The 23022-nt window shown below is 41.3% G+C and overlaps 1 protein-coding gene across 1 annotated transcript in view; it reads left to right on the top strand.

Annotated features, from left to right (window-relative positions):
• Window positions 1-218: 218 nt before the first annotated feature.
• Window positions 219-23022, top strand: part of DPYSL3 (dihydropyrimidinase like 3) — a 117891-nt gene continuing 95087 nt past the window's right edge. The window contains exon 1 of the mRNA XM_006069398.3: window positions 219-867. Within this exon, the coding sequence (XP_006069460.3) occupies window positions 487-867 (381 nt within the window). The 5' untranslated portion in view covers window positions 219-486. The remainder of the gene's footprint in view (window positions 868-23022) is intronic.

Here is a 23022-nt window from a genome sequence, read left to right on the forward strand (position 1 = left end):
CAACAAAGTTTCCGTACCTGAGTGGGGCAGAGGCTTGTGTTTGGGAGGCCAACTTGGGAGTGAGTGTGGGTAAAACAGGGTTTGTGCTCACATGAGAGTGAGGCGAGCTCTTGAGTGTCAACCTGGGGGTTGTTGGGCGAGCTGGAACCGTGCCTGTGTGTGTGCGCGCGCGCCAAGTTGGATTTCTCCTTTGGATGGGCGGCGGGGACGCGTGATCGCAGGAGGCCACGTTAGGGTCCCGGCGCGCAGGAGGTGCGGCCGGCTGGGCGGGCGAGCGGAACACGCCGCCGCTCCGGCCCAAGCGCTGCGCTCGCTGGCTCGGGGCTCGCAGGGGACTGGCAGGAACCGGAGCAGCACTGCCGCCTCTGGCGCGAAGGCTCAGGCGCCTCCTCCCGCCCCAGTCACTGTGGTTCGGCGCACGCTGCCGGCTGCTGCCCTTTCCGCCTTTGGGGAAGAGAACCCACGGGCCGCTGTCGCGATCCAACCATGGCCTCGGGCCGCAGAGGCTGGGACAGCTCCCATGAAGACGATCTGCCCGTGTACCTGGCCAGGCCGGGCACCACCGACCAGGTCCCGCGGCAGAAGTACGGAGGCATGTTCTGCAACGTGGAGGGCGCCTTCGAGAGCAAGACGCTGGATTTCGATGCCCTGAGCGTGGGGCAGCGCGGCGCGAAGACTCCCCGGAGCAGCCAGGGCAGCGTCCGAGGCTCGGGAAGCCGACCTGGCGCCGAGGGGGATACCCCGCACCGGGGCCAAGGCCGGGAGGAGAGCCGGGAGCCCGCGCCCGCGTCGCCCGCGCCCGCTGGGGTGGAGATCCGGAGCGCCACCGGCAAGGAGGTTTTGCAAAACCTCGGCCCCAAGGACAAGGTAAGGCGGCCCGGGTTTCCTCTCCGCCTGTCCTCGCTCCCTTTCCAGCCCCGGGGCGCCTTGGCCCGGACACAACTTTCTCTCGTTCACTTTGTGGGGGGGATGGAGGACTAGGGGGAGGAAAAGGGCACCCTCCGCCGAGTGCATCGAATCCTTCCAGCCCAAATCTGAATTATTCACGCGCGTCCCCACTGTAGCATCTTTGTGCGCGCGGGACACGGGGTGCGTGGGTCCCCTCCCCTCCCTGCCGCATCCCCGGGCCATCGGTTCTGAGTGGGTGTGTCAGCCCGGCCAGTGCAGGAAGGCTGAGTGACTTCTAGCCCTTCTCTCGGTCTGAGTACCCACCCGCACAATTGTCTTCTTGATCTCCCTTCTGACTCTAGATTAAATCTCAACCCAGGTCACCAGGGCAGAGGGCAAACTGGTCCCGGGAAAACGGGGTCATCTCCATAGTACCCGGATGAAAGTACAGGCTGGGCGGTTTCCCCTCTCACTCTTCCAACATCAGCTCTGCTCCTGAAACTTTTCAGTGTGGAGCCACCAGACTAAACACCCGAAACCCCTTGCTTCTCTTCTGCCCTAGGTCGACATTTCACATCTGTGTTTGTTAAGTGTGTATTTGTGTAGGTAGCTTGGCGCGAGGCTGGGGAGCCAGGAGGCTGGGGAGCCAGCTGTCTGGGGAAGAGTGGTATTGTATTTTTGAAAATAGGCAAGAGTATTAAGGGCGCATATTAAACTAGTACAGCTGCAAGTTCCCTACTGCTCTGCCATGTGCCAAAGCCAGTTTTTTCTGTGTGTAATTTTCAGAAACTCATGTCACACTGAGCTTAAGATATGGCACTTAAGATGTAGCACTGAAACTCAGCTTGCCCTCATTTATTTCATAAAAAATCAGGACCATAGTTCAGAAAACTCAGGGCCTGGGCGGGAGGGATTGGAGTATTCAGGAGTTCAAACTAACCCTTTTGAGTTGGGGAACAATAGTAATCAGATACCTCACCCTTGTCTAGATAATGGCTGCAAAATCCAGCCTGCATATATTATATTGGACTAATACGGTTATGAATCATAACCTGAAATGGAAATGTTTGCCTCAGAGCAATTAAAGTTAATGCTAACCCAAGTTTTAGATGTTTTTCCATTAAAATGCAGCGAGCCAGTGAAAGGAGAGAACTCTGTGCTGCTTGATTTTTGGAAGTTTAAAAAAAAATAAACTAAGTTTTAAGAATTGATAACAGGAAAGAAAGTACCAAAATGAGTATGGTTTTAAGGTGCCTTTGGGGAACATCACTGTGTCTTGGAATCACTCATTTAGTTTGTGATTTTCACATCATCCTTAGAATGTGGGATTCCTCTAGGTCCCACTTAAATACCCTTTTAGGAAAAGCTTCTGATCTTTTGGGAAGGGTTTGGCTGATTTTGAAACTGAAGAATGGCCCTAGGGAAAGATTATTGCCTCTTTTCAGATCTGACTTTGATAAGTATTGAAATGTCCCCTTCCTGATTTGAAGGGATGGGAGAGGTGATGGAAAAGGTCGGTAACAATTGCTATGAGTCAGTGCCATTCCCTTTGCTGGAACACCCCTGATGTAAGCCAGATAATATGCCTGGTTTGCAGGATTTAAGAATGGTAACTAGAGAAAGGGAAAATGTTCCTCTTTTAAACCCAACATGTCTTTCTTTTTCTTTCTTTTTGCAAACCCTGTACTTTTGGCTCTTAATTGAAAAATAATAATACAACCAGGATTTGTAGTGCTACATGCTTATTTCTAAGTTCGGGCTTGCTGTCAGCTTTATCCAGACCATGTTATTATCTCTAATTTAGTTGAATCACACTGATCGAAGAGACATCAGAGGTTATCTACTTCTGAACTTATTTCCTCCAGGATGAAGATAGGGTGTTTGGATTTATCTTTGTGGCTGAAATGCCTGGCACATTGGAGGTGCTGGATAAAAGTTTGATAAAACCCCCATAATGAAGCCATCTCTTTCGCTATGTAGGTACAAAATCATCATCTGGTCTCTGTTTAAATACTGCCATTTTCAGGGAGCTCACTTCTTCACATGAAGCAATTTTGGAGGATTTTACATTAAAAAAAAAAGTCCAAGTCTACCTACCTTAGTTTCTACAAACTATTCTTGGTTCTGGGAATATATGAATAACAATGTTTCCTTATGGCGAGATATTTTAATGAGTTTAAGCATGTAGGCTTGTGTATCTGTCAGAAAAGCTGAGAGATGTCGCAGTAACAAACAGTCCTCAAATCCCAGTGGCTTAATCGAACAATAATGGTTTGGTTTTTGCTCCTGCTACTTGTCTATCATGGATCTTCAGGACAGCTGTTAATCATTGCCCTTCAGACACCTAGACTGATGGAGGTTCCATGTCCTCACATCCAAGGTAGGAAAAACATGTGGTAAATTGCTCATAGGCTCTTAAACTCCCGCACTAAAGTCATGTATATGACTTATGGCCATATTTCCTGGACCAGAGCAAATCATCAGTTCATGTTCAGCCTCAAAAAAATTGAGAAAGTTAACAGTCTTACTAGGATTCTGTACAATGGAGATTAGAAATATTTGGGAAATAGCTTTAATCTCTCTCCCAGATCTGGGGGTGGATTAGTGGGATGAAAACTGGCTCAACCATTATAAATTATGTGGCCACAGATGTGTAACGTATTCTGCGGGCATCAGTTTTCCTCTTTTGCAAAATGCAGATAACAGTGACTGCTTTGCATATGGTACTCAATACATGTTAATTTTTATTACCCTTTGCTTTTACTGCCTTTTATACGTTTTAGGGCAATTAATCACATTCTCCCTAAAATTCTCCTTTTTAGCCTTATTATTCCTAGTTTCTTTAGCTCTGCCTTCTATGAGCCTTTCACCACTTGAATTTCCTTTTCAGATTATATTATTAATATACTTCATAAATATTCTTTCAAAAATATAATGCCCAGAACTGAACACAGTGTTCTACATGGGATATGGCCATGCCCAAGTGCATTAGGCTAGTTACTTTCCCTGATTTATATACAACTTATGATTCTATAGTAAAGATTACACATAATAATCCAGTAATCCATGTCCTGCTATTGGCTCCATAGTAAATTCTATGTCATTCAAGCCTTCAGAAACTTTTCCACATGAGCTAGGATGTGGTTTTTCAGTTGCTAAGTCATATCCAACTCTTTGTGACCCCATGGACTACAGCATTCCAGGCTCCTCTGTCCTACTGTCTCCTGGAGTTTGCTCAGATACATGTCATTGAGTCAGTGATTCTATCTATCCATCTCATCCTCTGTCAGCCCCTGCTCCTTTTGCCTTCAATCTTTCCCAGCATGAAGGTCTTTTCCAATGAGTCAACTCTTCGCATCAGGTGACCAGTCTATTGGAGCTTCAGCTTCAGCATCAGTCCTTCCAATGAATACTTAGGGTTCATTTCCTTTAGGATTGATTGGTTTGATCTTGAAGTCCAGGGTACTCTCAAGAGTCTTCTCCAGCCCACAGTTTGAAAGCATCATCTCTTTGGAGCTCAGGCTTCTTTATTGGCCAACTCTCACATCTGTACATGATTACTGGAAAACCCATAGCTTTGACTATATGAACCTTTGTCAGCAAAGTGATATCTCTTCTTTTGAACAATGCAATCTAGGTTTGTCATAGCTTTCCTTCCAAGGGGTAAGTGTCCTTTAATTTCATGGCTGCAGTCACTGTTCACAGTGATTTTGGAGCCCAAGAAAAGAAAATTTGTCATTGCTTCCACTTTTCTCCCTTCTATTTGCCATGAAGTGATGGGACTGGATGCCGTGATCTTAGTTTTTTGAATGTTGAGTTTCAAGCCATTTTTTCCACTGTCCTCTTTCACCCTCATCAAGAGGCTCTTTAGTTCCTCTATATTTTCTGCCATTAGAGTAGTAGTATTTGCATATCTGAAGTTGTTGATATTTCTCCCCGCAATCTTGATTCCAGCTTGTGATTCATCCAGCCAGGCATCTGTCGTGATGTGCTCTGCCTAGAAGTTAAATAAGCAGGGTGTCAATGTACAGCTTTGTTGTACTATTTTCCCAATTTTGAATCAGTCCATTGTTCTATGTACATTCCTAACTGTTGCTTCTTAAAGCCAGGATATCTGCATACTATGTTGCTACAGTTGAACTTAAAACCAAAAGGAAAGAAAAACCCTTTAACTGTAGGATTTTAACTTTTTCCCCTTCTATAATATTCATAACCATTTTAGCTTATTTTTCTACTATCAGGATAATTTTAAAGCTTAGTTCTATAATAAAATATCCCTTGTTCCAGATTTGGACTGTCTATAGATTTGATAATATCTCTTTTTGAACATCTTCTACGTGCCTGACATAGATAGTGGGAAGATCTGCCCTTGCCCTAAATTATGGTTACATGTCAAGAACAGACAGACATACACACACACACACACACACCCCCCACACACAGATCTTCCCACTACATGCACCTTAAAACTCACCTACATCTCCCTGCCAGCCCATTATTCAGTATGCTTGGAGCTCAATTGCTCAATTTTGAGAACAGTCTTTGCTACAAAATCCTTATTCTTGCAAGTTAATTCTGCAGCTATCAAAAGAGTTTTTTTAAAAATATCATGATAAAATTAAAATATGCTTTATCTCTAGCATATGTAGTTATTAATTCCCACCTGAAGGAAATCAGTTTGGTTAATAAATGAATACCTTATGAAAGGATTAAATAACAAAAGTGTTTTTCCAGAATCAAAATGTAAAAAATGTCACTGAATTATCCTCCAAATGCCAAGTTCCAGGTTTGAGATATCCCTGGGTGTTTCTCTTGCGGTTCTGGACCTATTTGTAAACATTTTGTTAAATTGCATGTTTACATTTTTCTCATGCTAGGCATTCATATTGCCAAAATTCTCCACACAACTTTTTGTTTATAATTTCTGACAGTATAAAAAAGGCAATTCTAAGTGAAAAGAAAATATTTTTTCACCATTTGTCAAGATGGTTTCCACATATGCAGAATTTTCTCTAGCAGTGAAGAAATTACTAAAGGGAGGAGAATTATGATATATGGTCTGCCAAGACCAAATGATTCTGCAAAGACTGTCATCTGTAAAAACAAAGCAACGACTTTATGATTACATAGGTCTATTGATAACTCCCTTTTGGGAACTGGGGGTCCTTTCTAGTTCCCAGCTTCTCACATGGGCCACTTTTGTGCAAAATGTTTCCTTATGATTTCAGCAGGGCTTTTGGTTCTAGGAGGAGAGAATTTTGAAACTAATGAGATGTGCTTCTTACCTTTTACCATTTGCTTTTTTTTTTTTTTTTTAAATCCTGGGAGATGGTTTTCAAAATGATTCAGAGAAATTGAAGTCTTTGTCCTTACCCTCCACAAAGGAAGACAGCTGGCAACAGAATTCTAGGTCTCTAGTCATCCGCATCCATACTCTGTAATGTAAAGGCATTTGCTGCTCTGACAAACTGAAGTATGCACTCAGGCTGGGGGGAAAAGCTCTTACCTGGCCCTCAGGCCGCACTTGAATTTGAAAGTATATTTACTTAGCCAAACCTGGAAGTGTTTGAAACCATTCAAAACTTTAGTTTAGTTTGACAGTAGGCGTTTGAGGAACATAAAAACTGCGCCTTCTAAGTAATGCTGTGATTGGCAGAGTTCCCTCAAAGTAATGGTCCCTGGAGACAGGGTTTTGCTGACGATGCTTGTTAGTAATGTTTTAGAAGACCAGAGGACTGTCTGATGTTTTTCTGTTAGTGATTTCTATATCTGATTCTGTCTATGATTAGTTTCCACTGAGCATTATTCCTGCAAATAATGTTCCTGTGAGACAGCGGGTAAAGCTCCCTAGGAAGAGGAAATCTGACTGAGAAGAGTGCCATCCTTGAGTGCAAGTTCAGCCCTCCTTTTGCAGGACGAGGAAGAAGGTCCATTTGGGTGTGTAAGGACATTTTAAAAATTAAACTTTTAGGAAAATGTTAAAATTTATCTCATATGATATTCAAAAAACAGTTTAATTCCATCAAAATTGTGAAATGAGGCAGAAAAAAAAGACAACTGGGGGTAAAGCATTACCTTCCTTTAACTATTAGTTTTCTTCAGCTATACAGTTTGGGTAAGTTGTTAAACTTGCTTCCCAGGTGGCTCAGACGGTAAAGTATCTGCTTGCAATGCAGGAGACCTGGGTTTGAGTCCTGGGTCAGGAAGATCCCCTGGAGAACGGCATGGTAACCCACTCCAGTATTCTTGCCTGGAGAATCCCATGGACAGAGGAGTCTGGTGGGCTACCGTCCATGTGGTCACAAAGAGTCGGACATGACTGAGCGACTAACAGTTAGGCAAGTTACCTCACTTTTCTGAGTTTTAGTTTCGTCTTTTCTAAAATAAAGGGGCCGGACCAGATGGTCTATAACCTTCTCTGATTGTGTACCTTTATGCAGAAAATTTTAGAGCATGCTCTCTTTCTGTATGTATATATTATATATATATATGTGTACACAGATGTGCATATATATAAATTACATATATATAATGTATATAAATATATTAATATCTTATGGCATTATTAAATGTGAAACTACATATATATGTTATTGTTGTTGTTTAGTCACTAAGTCGTGTCCAACTCTTTTGTGACCCCATGGATTGTAGCCCACCAGGCTTCTCTGTCCATGGGATTTGCCAGGCAAGAATACTGGAGTGGATTGCCATTCCCTTCTTGAGAGGATCTTCCCAACCCAGGGACTGAACTCGTGTCTCCTGCTTGGCAGGCCATGCATATATGTAAGTTACCTATACAAATAATTTATTAATATCTTATGACATTATTAAATACAAAGAAAAAGTACAAACTGAAAAGGAAATGTTTTCAAGATACAAGTGCATCCTGATATTTTTTCTTATACTCTGGTGGCTTGTCTTGCCCCCCCAGTTGGGTGAGTGCCTGTAAGTCTGTGATCTTTGGAACAATGCTGTAGCAGTCAGTGGTTCTAATACTATAGTCATTAGTGAATTCATTGTCAGCCTGAGTTCTTCAGGGACATATCCTCTTTTACGGACTAGTAACGAGAAAAGTTCACAGCCCTTAAAGGTTTGTGATGAGGCTGCAAGCCATGTGCTGGTTAGTGCTCAGTGTACTTTATTATGTGTGGGGTTGGGCCAGTGGGATATGGATAACAAGGGTCACCATAAATATAATGAGAAGTCCCCAGATCTCCCTTTATGCGCTAATTTTCTGTTTTCTCATTGATTCCAAAACATTTACTAAGCACTAGTTATGTAGGTGCACAATCAAAAACTAGTATTGGAGGGTCAAAGATGAATGAAATAGATAAACATTAGGAAAACATAAACTGCCTTTCATCATAATCTCCCAGAAAAAACTGCCGTTAACAGGAGTGTACTTTCTCCATTTCAAAATACAAGTGGGAACATGCAGCAGTATCTGTTTTTAAGCAATTTTTTTTAAACCACTTTTTGAAGCATTTATTAAACTTTATTTCTGAGAGTAAGTTTAGGTTCATAGCATAATTGGGTGGAAAGTACAGAGATTTCCCATATTTTTCATGCATAACCTCCTCCATTCTTGCATAACCACCTCCATTACCAGCATCAGAGTTTGTTGCAATTGAGAATCTATTGACACATTCTCATTACTTGAAGTCCATGGTTTACATTAGGGTTCACTCTTGGTGCTGTACATCCTCTGGATTTTGACAAATGTATAATGACATGTATCCATCATTATTGTATCATACAGAGTACTTTCACTACCCTAAAAATCCTTTGTGCTGTGTATATTCATCCCTCTCTTTCCTCTAACCCCTGGCAACTACATTAAAAAAAAAACTGTTTCTATAGTTTTGCCTTTTCCAGAACGTCATACAGTTGAAATCATATAATATCCAACATTTTTGGGTTGTTTTATTTTATCCGTAATACGGATTTAAATTTCCTCCACGTCTTTTCATTTTAGCACTGAATATTCCATTGTCTAGATTTACTACAGTTTACTTATCCATTCACTTACCGAAGGACATCTTGGTTGTGTCCAAGTTTTGGCAGTTAGGATTAAAACTGTTGTAAACTTTCCAGCTTTTTGTGTGGACATAAATTTTTAATTTGCTTGAGTAAGTTGAGTGTGATTGTTGGATTGTATGATAAGAATATGTTCTGTTTTGTTAAAAAAAAATCTCTAAATTGTCTCATAAAGTTTTGTATTCCCACCAGCAATGAATGGGAATCCACACCCTTGTCAGCATTTGGTATTATCACTATTTTGGGTTTTAGCCATTCTAATAGGTATGTGGGGCTTCCCTAGTAGCTCAGATGGTAAAGTGTCTGCCTGCAATGCAGGAGACCTGGGTTCAATCCCTGGGTCAGGAAGATCCCCTGGAGAAGGAAATGGCATGTAGTAATATCTCATTGTTGCCTTAGCTACAACTATGTTGCAGCCCCCTAATGATATAACATGCTGAACATGTGCGTATATGCTTACTTGTCATCTGTATATTTTCTTCTTGTAGGTGTCTGTTCAGGTCTTTTGTCCATTTTTAAATTGGGTTGTTCATTTTATTATTGTTTTAAACATTCTTTTATATTTTGTACAAGGGTCCTTTATCATTTGTGTATCTTGCAAGTATTTTCTCCCAGTCTGTGGCTTGTCTTCTGATTCTCTTGTCATTTTGTTGTGTGGAGCAGAAGTTTTAAATTTTTAACCAAGTTCACCTTATTCGTTATTTCTTTTGTGAATCGTACCTCTGTTGTATCTAAAAAGTCATTTCCATACCCAAAGTCATTTAGATTTTCTTCTGTCTTCTAGGGATTTAGAGTTTTGCATTTTACATTTAGGTTTGTGATCCGTTTTGAACTAAATTTTGTAAAGGGTGTAAGATCTGTGTCTAGATTCATTTTTCTCTTGTGGATGTCCAGTTGTTCCAGCACCATTTGTAGAAAGACTGTCTTTGTTCCATTGTATTCCCTGCACTCCTTTGTCCAAGATCAGTTCAGTTCAGTTCAGTCGCTCAGTCATGTCCGACTCTTTGCAACCCCATGAATCACAGCATGCCAGGCTTCCCTGTCCATCACCAACTCCTGGAGTTCACCCAAACTCATGTCCATCCAGTTGGTGATGCCATCCAGCCATCTCATCCTCTGTCGTCCCCTTCTTCTCCTGCCCCCAGTCCCTTCCAGCATCAGAGTCTTTTCCAATGAGTCAACTCTTCGCATGAGGTGGCCAAAGTATTGGAGTTTCAGCTTCAGCATCATTCCTTCCAATGAACACCCAGGACTGATCTCCTTTAGAATGGACTGGTTGGATCTCCTTGCAGTCTAAGAGACTCTCAAGAGTCTTCTCCAACACCACAGTTCAAAAGCATCAATTCTTCAGTGCTCAGCTTTCTTCACAGTCCAACTTTCACATCCATACATGACCACTGGAAAAACCATAGCCTTGACTAGATGGACCTTTGTTGGGAAAGTAATGTCTCTGCTTTTCAATATGCTGTCTAGGTTGGTCATAACTTTCCTTCCAAGATCAGTTGACTGTATTTATATGGATCTATTTCTTGGCAATACCGCACTGTCTTGATTACTGTAGCTTTATAGTAAGTATAGAAGTTGAATAATATTGGTTCCTTAGTTTCCTATCATCAAATATTCAGATTGTCCATTTCTTCTTGTGTGAGTTTTAGTGGATTGTGTCTTTCAAGGAATGAGTCCATTTCATCTGGGTTATCAAGTTTATGGGCATAGAGTTTTTCATAATACTCCTTTATTATCTTTTTAATGTATATGGAATTTATGATGATATCCTGCTGTTTTTTCAGATATATGTAATTTATACATATAATTTATGTCTTCTCTTTTTTCTTTAACTATCCTGCCTAGATACTTATCAATTTTATTGATTTTTTTGAGAAATCAAGCTTTTGGTTTTAATGTTCTCTGTTGTTTTTTTTGTTTTCAATTGAATGGATTTGTTCTGATTTTTACTTTCTTTTCTTCTGCTTAATTTGGATCTAATTTGTCTTTCTTTTCTAGTTTCCTAAGATGAAAACTTAGACTTGATTTTAGACCTTTATGCCTTTCCAATATATGCATTCAGTGTTATACATTTTCCTCTAAGCACTGCTGTAATTTCATTCCGTGGATTTTGGTATGTTGTGGTTTCACTTTTATTTTCTCAAAATATTTTAAAATTTCTTCTAAGATTTCTTCTTTGCCGCGTGTGTTACTTAGAAGGGCACTGTTTAATCTCCAAGTATTTGGGGGATATTCTGGCTATCTTTCTCTTATTGATTTGTAGTTTAATTCTACTGTGGTCTGAGAATAAATATTATGTGATTTCTATTCTCTTAAATTTAGTTAAAAGTATGTTTTATAGCCCAGAATATGGTATATCTTGGTGAATGTTTTGTGTGAGCTTGAGGAGAATGTAAAGCCTGTTGTATTTGGATGAAATAGTGTGTAGATATCAGTTATAACTAGTTAATTGATAGTTCTGTTACATTCAACTACGTCTTTATTGCTTTTCTGCCTACAGGATTTGTCCATTTTCAATGAGGGGGGGTATTAAAATCTCTAAGTGTCATAGTGGATTTATCTTTTTCTATTTGAAGTTCTATCAGATTTTGCCTCACATACTTTAATGCTCTGTTTTTAAGTACATATACATTTAGAATTGTTATACCTTCCTGGAGAATTAATCCCTTTATCATCAAATAATACCCTTCTTTATACCTGATGACTCTGTTTCTGATGTTCATTCAAACTCTTCAAACTGTGGAGTGTGTTTTGTTTTTTTTGCTTTTAGTATGGTTTGTTATTTTTTGTTGAAAGCTAGACATATGTACTAGGTAAAAGAAAAACTCTAGTAAATAGACCTTCACTAATGTGGTGGTAAGATGTGGGTGGAGGGGAAGCATTCTGCAGTGCTATGATTAGGTCTCAGTCTTTTGATGAGCCTGTACCTCTGAAATCTGAACGTTAGCAACTTCACAATCCTTCCCTGTCACCCATTAGGTGGGACAGGATGGCTGGAGGGGACTGGAGTTGTGTACTTTCCTTCTCCCACATGGAAGGCTAGAGGTTGTTAGTATTGGATATTCCCTCCCCAGCATCAGGTAGATTAGGCTCTGATCAAACTCCAGCAAGTTAGGCTCTGGTGAAGTAGTTTCTTCTGAAGGCAGGCCTTATTCGGAATAGAATGCTCTGGTGTATATAAAAATACTCCTCTCCCAGCAAGAAGCCACAGGGCTTTTTCTCTAATATTCGCTCTGAGGATGAGATAGAACTGTTGGAGGCAACAGTCACAGAACGTTTAGTGTTCTCTGGTAACTGGATAACTGGGTCCCCTGGCATTTTTAACTCTCCAAGTTGACCATGCTGTGCCTCCAGCAATTCATCAATCCCAGTTCAGCTCTTCTTACCTCAGCAGTGTTTCCTCTGGGAGTGTTTGCTCCTGACTTTCTGCTCAGGTGAGATGTGATTCTGCATTCACCCCTCTGTTTCCTCCAATCTGAGAGGCAGTGGTTTTCTCTGTGTCCTTACCTTTCTGCTGGATCTAAGAACTGGTAAATTTTTTCAGCTTTTTACTTGTTAGGATGAAGTGGCAACTTCTTAGCTCCTTACATGCTGGATCTGAAATCCTAAACTATTTTTTTTTTTAAATCTAAGTTATTATGGTACCTTTACAGAGCATCAAAGATTTTTCCAAAATATAACTTACAATAGCAATATAGTACTCTGCTGTGAGACATCATGTATTTAATCACTTATTCCTTCTAACTGGACCATTTAAATAGATGTTTTTGTTTTCAATTTTGACTTCATTTTTACTTTCCCTTTTTTCCCTGTTGTAAATAAGGAAGTGGTAGACCTCCTTCTAGCTAAATCTTGTTGTATACCCATTTCATTACCATTTGTCTGTGGGAATTTCCTATAAATGGACACTTGTGGGATGGTCATTTTCATGCTGCAGGATTACTGAGCATGGGGTGGTTGCTTCCAGTGTGGAACTTCATGGGCAAGATTCTACAGTGTATAAAGCCAGGAAAGTGTTTTGTGTAAATTCTGTAAGAAAGACAGATACAGTCTAGGCCAAACTGCTCAATAGCAGATGAGATTAAGGGAACACAAAGCCAAGTAAATGCAGACAAAGTAAAAGACATGAGAAGAAGATTTTAAGTCTTAGCTGGAGATAAAAACCAATGAAGAAAGAAATTTTTAAAGGGCGATCTACCAAAATTCTCCTTGGTAGAGAATTTTTCTCTACCAAAGTAGTTCCTACCCTAATCTATAGTAATTTTACTTTTCCTTGAGTTTAGAGTACAAATATGAGCTTCAAGGTATAGTCTAATGAAAAGATCATTTATGGAATACTAATTGATGCAAGATGCTGCTGTTTCTAAGCCTCACAATAACTCTACAAAATAGATACCAACAGCTCCATAGTCTGGAAGAGAAACTGAATCTCAGAGAGATGATTTGACTTCCTGTAGTCAAAAAAACTAGAAATGAACAAGTTAGAATTTAAGCTCTTAGGTGATCCAATTGCTTTTTATATACCACTTTGCTGTTCCCTTAATATATGTTGGCAGTTAAGAGTTAGTACTGAATAGGGCCCAGCACCTAGAACTGGCTTGGTTAAGAGGGTTATCCAAAATAGACTGTCTACTGGTGAGACCTGTGGGAGAGTAAGAGGACTGTACTCCTAGAATCAAAAGAGTCTGGTAGAGTCCAAAAGGTGAACTCAGTGGCTAAAGCTGAAAATATTGGAAGTGAGGTGGCCCTACAAAGAGACCAGGAGATAGAGCCAGGGAAGGAATGAGTAAACAGGGACTCAGATAGTTATCATGAAATGCTACAAATGCCTAATAGTTATTTTTTTTTAATTTATTTTTTGAACTATAGTTTATTTATAATTTCCATTAACTTCTGCTATATAGCAAAATGATTCAGTTATACATATAAATGAAGTGAAGTGAAGTGAAGTCGCTCAGTCATGTCCGACTCTTTGCGACCCCATGGACTGTAGCCTACCAGGCTCCTCTGTCCATGAAATTTTCCATGCAAGAATACTGGAGTGGGTTGCCATTTCCTTCTCCAATACATATATACTCTTTTTAATATTATTTTCCATTGGATATTTAATGCAGTTCCCTGAGCTATATAATAGGACCTTGTTGTTTATCCGTTTTATATGTAATATTGTAGTTTGCATTTGCAAATCCCAAACTCCAAATCCATGCCTCCCCCACCCCATCTCCCCCTTGGCAAGCACAAGTCTGCTCTTTATGTCCACGTGTCTGCTTCTGTTTCCTAGGTAAGTTCATTTGTGTCATATTTTAGATTCCACTGTAAGTGATATCATATGGTATTTGTCTTTCTGACTTACTTCACTTAGTATGAAAATCTCTTAAGTCCATCCATGTTGCTGCAAATGGCATTATGTCATTTTTTTTGATGGCATATACTGGCAATAGTGAGTAGTATTTCATTGTATATATGTACCACATTTTATTTATCCTTTCATCTGTTGATGGACATTTTAAGTTGTTTCCATGTCTTGGCTGTGGTGAATAGTGCTGCTCTGAACATAAGACTGCATGCATCTTTTTGAAATACATTTTTGTCTGGGTATACGTCCAGGACTCGGAGTATTGGGTCATACAGCAACATTATTTTTTTGTCTTTTGAAGAACCTCTATACTGTTTTCCACAGTGGCTGCACCAATTTACATTCCTACCAAAAACGTAGGAGGGTTCCTTTTTCTCCATACCTTCTCCAGCATTTGTTATTTATAGACATTTTTAATGATGGCCATTCTGACTGGTGTGAGATGGTACCTCATTGTAGTTTTGATTTGCATTTCTCTGATAATTAACAACGTTGAGCATCTTTTCATGTGTCTGTTGGCCATCTGGAAGTCTTCTTGGAGAAATATCCATTTAGGTATAATGCCCATTTTTTTATTGGATTTTCTGTGTTTTTTCGTTGAGTTGTGTGAGCGGGTTGTATATTTTGGAAATTAACTGCTTGTCAGTCACATCTTTTGCAAATATTTTCTCCCAGTCCATAAGTTGTCTTTTCATTTTGTTTATGATTTCCTTGCTAAGTTTGGTCACATTTGTTTGCTTTTGCTTTTGTCTTATAATTATTTTCACTGGGTGCTGTGGCTTGCTGGTTGCTTGACTTGGTTTAAAGTTGCTTGCTAAGGGCAGATAAAGGATGGTGGCAGAGACGAAGCTCAGATCCAGGTCTGCAGACTCCAGAGCCCATGCAGCACTATTAATGACTGTCTCTTTTGAGAGCAGAATCACTTGGTTTATTTCTAAGAAGCTGGACTATATCCATACAGAAAAGCTGCAGTCCTTACATGGAATTGGATGTGGGCGATGGAGGAGCTGTTTTCCTCTGACTATATCCTGTCACTTAGATAGAAATAAATAAAGTCAGTGAGGTGGAAAGTTGTGTGATAAATGGATACTGAGAATGAAAAAAATACTGTTGGTGAATGGTGGTATCTCACACAATTGGTAGGCAGGGTAAACCTCTCCAGAGGTGTAGTGTTCTCCTACACACCACCAAGGGAGAGTCAGGAAGCCGGTGAGATTACAAGTGGGGTGCAGGGAGTGGGAAATAGGTGGAAGTGATTTGAAATGAAGACAAATCTGGCAATTCTTGTTTTTAGCTAAGTGTCTGAAAATAAAAGGATGAGGTGTCACTGAATTGTCTATAATAAGAGTTTGTAAACTTTATCTGTAAAGGTCCAGGTATTAATAGTAAATATTTTAGGCCTTTCAGGCTATAAGGTATCTGTCCTAGCTACTAAACTCTATACAGCAAAGCCATCCATAGACAGCGTGTCAATGAATGGATGTGGCTGTGTACCAATAAATCCTTAGTTGCAGAGTCAGGTGGTATGCTGGATTAGACCCAAGAGCAATAGTTTGTCAATCCCTGATCTTGAGTACAATAAAAGGGACATAGGGGTGTGTGTGTGTGTGTGTGTGTGCTGGAATGGCAGAATGAGTAATGGCAGTTTGTCAATATGAAAAGATTTAGAAATTTGAAAGAAGTATAGGAACTATGCAAGATAATCTAAAAGGCTCAAAAACACCTGTCCACCTTTCAAGATGTCTGAGATTGAGGGAGGATATTAAAAATAAATGTGTATCAGACCATAAAGAGGAAAACAGTGCGAGCAATTTTAAAGAACATTTTGTTTACTTATCTACTTATTTCTGGCCGCACTGGGCCTTCATGGTTGTCTGCAGACTTTCTCTAGCTGTGGTGCTCCAGCTTCTCTTTGTGGTGGTTTTTCTTGTTGTAGAGCACAGACTGTAGCCATGCTGGCTTTAGCAGTTGTAGTGTGTGGGCTTAGCTGCCCCATGGCATGTGTGGACTTAGTTCCTGGGTCAGGGATTGAACCTGCATTGGCAGGTGGATTCTTAACTGCTGGGCCACCAGGGAAGTCCCAATGCAAGCTATGTTAGAGAATGAAATATGAAAGGGAAGCAAGGCTTTGTAAAGAACAGACAAGAAAAAGAGGAGCGGGGGGTGGCGGTAAAGAGGATGACCTGGAAATGAGTGTGAGGAAGAAAGAAAGGAAGTCTGAGTGATTAGGAGGAGGAGGAGGTCAAGCTTTGCTGGGGTGCTCAAAATAGGAGAGGTGCGAGGCAGCAAACAGCCTGGAGCTGCAGAGCTGAGCGGGGCTGGTGGAAAAGACTTCTTGGCAATTGTGAACAGAACTCAGCAGTACTAAGTGAACAGGGAGGAGGCTGGACTCACTCACTCTTTTGTAAAATTTTCTTCTGCCTACTTGAACCAGTTCAAAAAGAACCACCCTCCTACTCTTAAGACATGTCAACAGATTGAAAATAAGGAGCTTTGGGAGTGGACATAGTGGCTCATCCAACAGTGTCTTTAGGAATTTTCAGGGAAAGTGTCCTTGGGTGAGTGTTTATTACCTCTTGGAAGATGTGTGCTCACCGTTCAGGAAACCTGACTTCGGGGTCAGCCGCAGCCGATTACGCAGGAGGCCTGCTGGTAGAGTCAGTGGTTTTCCACTCACTCCTTCCTTCATTGATTCTCTCATCCATCTGTGCGTCCAACAGATATTTACTGAGAGTCCACCATAAGCCTCTTCCAGATCACCAGCAGTCAGGGATCTGTCAGGCACTTGAAGGGACTGTGTGGAAGAGGTGATGGCAACTTCAAAAATGAGTGTTCTGAAGCAGGGAGCAGGTCAGAGGAGGGGAGGGCAGGAAATGGATATTAGCGAAAAGAGTTTTCCATCGCTAGACAAATTCATCCAACTAGACTGTGGAATCTCAGAGCTAGAAGGAGTTTCAAAGATCATTTTGTCTCTTTCACTTTAGAAACAGGAAAATTGAGACCTCAAGAGGGGAATAAGGATAAAAAAATAAAATTTAATGAGTGCTTATATGCCAGGCACCATTTTTTTTAAACAGTGGTAAAATATGACATAAAATGTATCATTTTTAAACATTTTAAGTATATTTCAGTCATAGTAAGTACATTTACAAGGTTGTACAGTTATTGCCACTCTCTACTTCCAGAGCTTTTCCATCACCCCAAAAGGAAACTCTCCACCCATTAATTAGTCACTCCCCATTCCCCGCTCCCTCCAGCCCTTCAGTTCAGTTCAGTTCAGTTCAGTTACTCGGTCGTGTCCGACTCTTTGCAACCCCATGAATCGCAGCACACCAGGCCTCCCTGTCCATCACCAACTCCCAGAGTTCACTCAAACTCACGTCCATCAAGTTGGTGATGCCATCCAGCCATCTCATCCTCTGTCGTCCCCTTCTCCTCCTGCCCCCAATCCCTCCCAGCATCAGAGTCTTTTCCAATGAGTCAACTCTTCACATGAGGTGGCCAGAGTACTGGAGTTTCAGCTTTAGCATCATTCCTTCCAAAGAACACCCAGGGCTGATCTCCTTCAAAATGGACTCGTTGGAACTCCTTGCAATCCAAGGGACTCTCAAGAGTCTTCTCCAACACCACAGCTCAAAAGCATCAATTCTTTGGCGCTCAGCTTTCTTCACAGTCCAACTCTCACATCCATACATGACCACAGGAAAAACCATAGCCTTGACTAGACGAACCTTTGTTGGCAAAGTAATGTCTCTGCTCTTCAATATGCTGTCTAGGTTGGTCATAACTTTTCTTCCAAGGAGTAAGCGTCTTTTAATTGATTGCCCTTGGCAATCACTAATAGGCTTTCTGTCTCTATAGATTTATCTGTAATGGGCATTGCATATAAATGGAATCGTACAATATGAGGCCCTTTTGTGCCTGGCTTCTTTCACTTAGCATAATGTTTTCAGGGTTCATCCATGTTGTAGCACCCATCAGTACTTCATACCTTTTTTATTTTACTTTTTTCCAACTCTGATGTTCAGAGTGGTCTTTTTCTACCTTCTCCCTCTTGCCTTTACTCTGTAATACTTAAAAATCTAGTAGCTGCATATTTTTAAAAGTAACACTCAATGTGTGAACTTTACAAACGAACCACCCCACTTTCTTCCTTTCTGTGGCAGGATAACGTTCCATTTTCAGTTCAGCTCAGTCTCTCAGTCATGTCCGACTCTTTGCGAACCCATGGACTACAGCACGCCAGGCCTCCCTGTCCATCACCAACTCCTGAAGTTTACTCAGACTCATGTCCATTTAGTCAGTGATGCTATCCAACCATCTCATCCTGTATCGTCCCCTTCTCCTCCCACCTTCAATCTTTCCCAGCATCAGGGTCTTTTCAAATGAGTCAGTTCATCGCATCAGGTGGCCAGAGTATTGGAGTTTCAGCTTCAGCATCAGTCCTTCCAATGAATATTCAGGACTGATTTTGTTTAGGATGGACTGGTTGGATCTCCTTGCAGTCCAGGGGACTCTCAAGAGTCTTCTCCAACACCACAGTTCAAAAGCATCAATTCTTTGGCACTCAGCTTTCTTTATAGTCCAACTCTCACGTCCATACACGACTACTGGAAAAACCATAGCTTTGATTAGACGGACCTTTGTTGGCAAATCCATTTATCATGTGTTTTTTTCCATCTACCTGTTGATGAACATTTGGGATGTTACTTCTTTTTTGGCTGTTGTGAATGGTGCTGTGCCAGGCACTTTTAAAAGAATTTTACATTTCTTAAGTCTGTTTACAAAAACCCTGGAGAGTATTACACAGATTTTATAAATGAGAAAAGAGAGATTAGGTCGCATGTTCAAGTCACACACTTAGAAGAACGGGGTTGATAGGGTGGAGCCAAGACCCAAATTTCCTATTTCCCTAGGTAGTGCTCTTTCCACTCTGCCCGCTAGCTCAGCTCTGTGAGGGCACGACCTGCCACTTGCTCCTGACTGCTCTTCCTTAATTCCTCCACAGTCACATGTGCTCATTGTATTTGCTGTAAACCAGGTGAACTGAACCTCTCTAATGAGTAACATATAGGAAGCAAAGGAAGAGACGGGGCTTCCCTGGTGGCTCAGTGGTAAAGAATCCGCCTGCCAGTGCAAGAGATGCAGGTTCGATTCCTGGGTTGGCAGTGTCCCCTGGAGGAGGATATGGCAACCCACTCCAGTATTCTTTTTTTTTTTTCACTCCAGTATTCTTGCCAGAAGATTCCCATGGACTGAGAAGCCTGGTGGGCTACAGCCCATGGGGTCACAAAAGAGTTGGATATAACTTAGCAACTAAACAACAACAACAAAGGAATGACTAGAGATTATTTATAGGAAGTTACTTTTTATTTTAACATTAAATGTATAGAACATCTGATTCAATAGCAGGATACTGTAAATTATTTATGGCCTATTCATAGGACAAAATACTATGGAGCCATTAAGAACAATGCTATGGAAGCACAGTGGGTGAGAAAGTGTTCCTGGGTTAGTTAGGCCCACCGCCCTCTAAAGGAAGCCACCATCAACAACTCAAGTAGGAAAACACGTTTACAGAGGTTCAATAATCTGCATGAGTGAAGACAGCTTGCAAGGCCAGCATTCTGTCTATATCCCCAAACCCACACTGTCAGCCACAATAAAAAAATTAAACAGAAATTTAACAAAATCTTAGCAGTGAGATAACTTGTGTTTTCTTCTATTTCTTCAGAACATTTTTCACATTTTTTTTTTTTTATCTTTTGGCTACACCACACAGATCTCAGCTCCCTAACCAGGGATCAAGCCCATGCTCCCTGTGGTAGAAACAGAGTCTTAACCACTAGACAGCCAGAGAAGTCCCAAGAACATTTTTCACATTTTTTTTTTTTACAGTGAACTTGCATTGCTTTTGAAATTGAGTAAAAGCATTGCATTTTCTCTCACAAAGAGAAGAATCCTGCTTAAATGAACTTCAAAATGTAGTTGAAAAAAAAAGTAAATCTCTCATGGGGGAAAATATGGGCCACAAGGAAAGTAACGAACAGTGCTGGCAAGAAACCCTCTGTGGAGGTCTGGTTGTAGGGTTGCTTTATCATCTCAACATTTGGGAACTATTAATGGGTGCTGACCACTCCTTTTCCTTAAATAAGCATTTTTATTTCCCAGTTCTTGCAAAGCTCTTCTGATGATTTGAGAGAGTAGTTAACAAACCACACCAAATCAGATGCAGTTGTAGCCTGGCAGAAATTGGACATATTCAGTTATTTAAGTTACATGCTTCAGTTCTCTAACCTATCTAAAATTTTACCTTGCTCTCACCTCTTTTTTTTTTTTTTAAGAATTTTTTTCTTAATGATGAAAACTTTGAAGATCTACTGTCTTAGTAATTTTCAAGCATACAGTATAGCATTATTAGCTGTAGTTACCATGCTATATATTACATCCCATGACTTACTTATTTTATAACTAGAAGTTTGTACCTTTTGACCCCCTTCACCCAGTTTGCCTTCCCCTGCCTGTGGCAACAACCACATGTATCTATGAGGTTTTTTGTTTTTGTTTGTTTTGGTTTTTTTTTGAGTCCACATATAAGTGAGACTCTCATTTCTGGTTGTTGCCAGTGAGCACTGGCTTGGGGCCTGATTTTTATCTTCTCTGTGTCATCCCCACCAAGGGTCTAAGAAATAACCCTTCTTCACATTATTAGTATAAGAACAATACTAGTTTGTTATTGTTTCTTACTGTGGGTAGGAACCACATTACGAAAAACAAGTCATTGTCGCTAAGGACTTAGGTTGTTGATATTTAATTCCAGATTTCCCCTTTCAAGTCCTGTCTCCTCATTCAATCAGCGGTGATGTGGCTCCACAATAGCTGTAATATTGTCATAATTTCCATAGAAACCGTCGGTAAAGCTGCAAACACAGGATTACACCCTCGCTGCAGGCTGAGGCAGGAAGGCCAGATGGGCTCTGAAGGGGAAAAGGCCCTCAGTGAGACATAAATCACTCAGTGCGGGGGGGGGGGGGGGGGGGGGGGGGGGGGGGGGGGTTGGGGGGTGGAGTGGTGAGGGGATGGGGGCGGGGTGGGGAGGAGGTGGGAGTGGGGAGGGGATCGGGTGGGGAGGGGGAGGAAACCACTTCAGGAGAAAACCTGTATTGGTGCAATCTTTGCCACAGGGTGAAATTCCCAAATGAAGTGGCCAGCCGTGCAGGCTCCTGTCCAAGGCCAGTGTCTGGGCTTGGTTATTTGTTTGGACCCAGATGCTAAGGAAGCTGGAGACAGATTTCTTCCTGTGTGGGCTGCTGAATTCCTTGGTCTTCAGCCACAGACAGACAGACAGACATCAGTTCCTGGTCAGCTCCTGTGTATATGAAGATAGGGACAGAAGTCATCCCTATGTTCCAAGCTGGACTGTTCACATGAATATCTCTTTGGACCTTCACAGCATCTCTGAGGGGAGGATATTATTATTGTTTCTATTTTTCAGGTGAGGTAACTGGGTTACTCTCACTCCCTCTCCTTCAGATCTCAGCTTCATCTTGAGTGTTTCCAGGACCTTTTTCTGAGCCCTCAAAGCCAGATGAGGTGTACCTGTGTACTCACCAGTGTACCTCTATTGGATACTTATCATTCTTGTATTAGAAATTCTTATTTACCTCTTTCCACTAGCCTGGAACCCACTGAGGGCAATGCCTTTGCACAGCAGTTAACTCATAGTTACATATTTTTGAATGAATGAATAAGAACTGGTAACTTAATCAAAATTTATCTTTTTCACAGTTGTATTCTTGGCAGTTAACACAATTACTGGTATATAATAAGTGAAAGTCGCTCAATTGTGCCTGACTCTGTCCATGGAATTCTCTAGCCCAGAATACTGGAATGGGTAGCCTTTCCCTTCTCCGGGGGATCTTCCCAACCCAGGAATTGAACCCAGGTCTCCCACATTGCAGGCGGATTCTTTACCAGCTGAGCCACAAGGGAAGCCTGGTATATAATAAACCCTCATTAAATACTTACGTGAAATAGTGAATAAATGAACATCAGCTAATTCATCACACAGTGTCTCAGGGAGTCATGCCAGGCTATGCCAACTTTTGCACTGTTTCATGAGCTAGTAGGAGAGGTCATTTTCATGTTTGGCCAGGCAACTCGGAGTGCATGACTTCTTGGTAATGGATCCAGGGGATCTTCTCAATCCAGGGACCGAACCCGGGTCTCCTACACTGGAGGCAGATTTGGCCAAATCACTTGGCCTTTGTGGGCCTTAGTTTTTCTGTTTTTAAATAAAATTTTAGTTGAGTTAAATCTGAGATTTTCTCAGAGTGTAACTCTTCTTAAAAAAAAAGTCACAAGCAATCTTATCATCACCCTGGTAAAAGTGGAGCTGCTTGGATAGAGGCTCCTCCAACTTTCCTTTCATGCGTCTCACCTCCACTCTTGATATCCTCTGAGAAAGCTCAGTGGACACTAGGTCTCTGGTAAACACAGCTGGGGACCCACAAGAATAGCTTGTATTTAGAGCCCGTCTGCTTCTAAAGTTCAAGAATTCTAGAAATATGGGCTCTGAGCCCCACAGAAACTGTATGTAGCCAGTCCTAGGCTGATGGTATGTGCCACCTGTCTTTACCAATAGGTTTTGTGCTGGTGAGGACTGGATGTGGGATTTGGGGGGTCTTGATTCTGATTTTTGCACCCATAACCACCACTTCCCCAAAGGGTATTAT

The sequence above is a fragment of the Bubalus bubalis genome, chromosome 9 (assembly GCF_019923935.1).
Source record: "Bubalus bubalis isolate 160015118507 breed Murrah chromosome 9, NDDB_SH_1, whole genome shotgun sequence".
Taxonomy (NCBI): domain Eukaryota; kingdom Metazoa; phylum Chordata; class Mammalia; order Artiodactyla; family Bovidae; genus Bubalus; species Bubalus bubalis.